The sequence below is a fragment of the Neltuma alba genome, unplaced genomic scaffold, assembly GCF_004799145.2.
Source record: "Neltuma alba isolate B1F8T4 unplaced genomic scaffold, ASM479914v2 tig00012409_pilon, whole genome shotgun sequence".
Lineage (NCBI taxonomy): Eukaryota > Viridiplantae > Streptophyta > Magnoliopsida > Fabales > Fabaceae > Neltuma > Neltuma alba.
The window spans coordinates 71,466-73,916 of record NW_021636901.1 but is presented as its reverse complement, the minus strand read 5'-3'; the positions used below and the strand labels follow the sequence as shown (position 1 = coordinate 73,916).

Here is a 2,451-nt window from a genome sequence, read left to right as displayed (position 1 = left end):
TGACGAATTGTGATAGGAAAGAATATGCAAAGGAGAGAGAAGCAATAACTAAGAGCAAAATTAGAAAACATATTTTAATGGTTAAGATAAACCCACATCCCTTCCCAAATTTTGAAGTTTATAAAGTATCAAAGGAGAGTCAAACATCTAAATTATCGAATAAGAGTGTGCGATTAAAAAAAAAAAAGTACTAAAGAGAGTCAAACATTTAAATTACAACTCATAATGCTGACACATAATAGGAACACTATATTGGAAGAGGATTGACCACCTGCATAATGAAAAAATCTATTTTAGCCATGAGAATACCTCCATACTCATCTTTTCCAGCATAAAGGAGGAATGGGATGCGGTCTATAAACTTCATTTTAGGTACATGGGGCAAACATGCAGGACACCCAGACATTAATATTGCGGTGGTGGCTGTAGCAGCTTCAGTCCCTTGTTCATTTGTTTCCATGAACGACTTCTGCAATATGCTGAAAACATATAACTTTGGACCAGTAAAAGAATTTAACATCTCTTTCCACCTTCCTCCGGAGAATGGCAATGTTACCCGTAGTCCCCTCAGCATACTAGAAGCTTCCACCTCGGAAGAACAGCTAAATTTTGGGGTGGAGCGGTCACGTACATCCATTACGGTTTCAGTAACATGGGCTATACACCCATCACCAGTGTGTGTCAATGGATAACAGAAAGCCATGCTGAAACAGCGCCTATCTTCACTTTGCTTTTTATGTACCTGACAGAACCTTTCAAAACCGTCGTACCATCTACCAAATTCTCTCCTCTTCCCAATCATGAAGGGAACCCTCGTGAAGTTTTCGTTCCGTCGATCCTCTGTGCTTGGAAGGGGTGGACTTTCATCCTCATCCCATGCTCCTTTGAAGTATAATGCATTTGTAAAGACGAGTTTTACTGAGTTGTTGAGAGACCCCTCACGGATAAGGTCTTTAACCAGGCCATTTGTCTCATTTTCCACCCAGGAATTAATTTGCTGCCTCACATTAGGAGCCTGCAGAAATTATAGCCATTTCAGAAGCACTTCAAGCGAACAAGTTGTCGTTCCTGATTACCTTAATTTCCTTGTTTATCCTGGATATATAAGAAAATAAAAAATATACTCCAAGAGACACATGAAATCCTTGTATTCTCTCAAACTCGTGAATCGAGCTAACAAGCACCTCAAGCCTTGCGGCAAGAAACAGGGAACTCATGCTAATTTTTACAAATTAAAAAGGCTGATTATACATTTAAGAAGAATATAAACGGGCTGCACATATCTGCATCAATTAATATAAGAATTAATGAGATGATTTCTTTTAGGCATGAAACTCAAGGAAGTTGACATATGGCAGGGAGTCAACAAGTCAATACCATCATGGAATAGAACCTGACGATGCTATGAGTAATATAAAATTTTAATTTCATTTAATTAAAGATATTGTGATTTTGAGTTAAAAAATGACGGAACATTACCTTGGTCTGAAAGTCCACCGGGTTCAGAGCGGCTCTATAATCAGAGTCTAGAATCTGTTTAAAAGAGGGCTTCAAAGTAAGGGATTGGTCAAGCCACAAGCCATTGGAGCAACGCATACGAGGGCCGACGGCGGGATCACCATCGGCCATGATGTCCTCGGAAATTCGGGAGGCGAAGTGATTGAGCTGATCGACGGAATCGGCGTCGAAGAAGGTGAGAAGCTGACGGCGGGTATAGCCGCCGGAGCCAGCGGCCAGGAGGCTGAGCACCACTTGGAAGGACAAGGGTGAAAGCACCCTGTTTTCGTCCATTTCTCCGTCCACAAGCAGATGGTTTCCGAACATCATCGATTTGTGGAATACGGTGGGACGTTTTTTATTCGTCCCACCTGCTTTGCTTCTGCTGCCGTAAGAAGCCGTTTGGTTCGCCGAAAATGGGCAGAAGGAGAAGGAAAGGACACTCCTTTCTAGCCATGGAGTGATGAAAAGCCGGTTCCTCAGATGAAGGAGATTTAACCGCATGATGGAGAGCACTTCAACCCTAACCTCCTGCTCCTAGAGTATTCCTTTTTGCCTTCGAGCTTTCCTCAGGACGGGGCGAAACTAAAACTCCGGTCAGAAAGTTAATACAATCATGACAAAGAATCTTAACAGATCATGCCGCGACTTCTTATGATTTGTTTGTTTCCGATATGCCAAAGGCAAACATTAACAATTTTTTTAAAAAAAGCCAAAATAGAAATCACTCCCTTTAACTTTAACCCTCTTACACATAACCTCCTTCATCTTTGAAAGTTTAAAAATAACATCCTCAACTTTTAAAACTCACATTTTAACCTCTTACTATTAAAGTGGATGTTAAATTTAACGGAATGGATGCCATTTCAGATTATTTAAAATTACTTGATAGATGATATGTAATTTTTATTATTTTGTTAATTTATTCCAACTTAAAATTCACAATTACACTTA

At 40.1% G+C, this 2,451-nt stretch overlaps 1 protein-coding gene across 1 annotated transcript; it reads right to left on the bottom strand.

Moving 5' to 3' along the window:
* Positions 1-247: 247 nt before the first annotated feature.
* On the bottom strand, positions 248-2,001 carry LOC114726877 (serpin-ZX-like). The gene is made up of 2 exons (XM_028913594.1): positions 1,480-2,001; positions 248-1,015 (listed from the first exon to the last, which is right to left on the bottom strand). The coding sequence occupies exons 1-2, from the start codon at positions 1,999-2,001 to the stop codon at positions 248-250; spliced, it is 1,290 nt and encodes a 429-aa protein (XP_028769427.1).
* Positions 2,002-2,451: the final 450 nt, after the last annotated feature.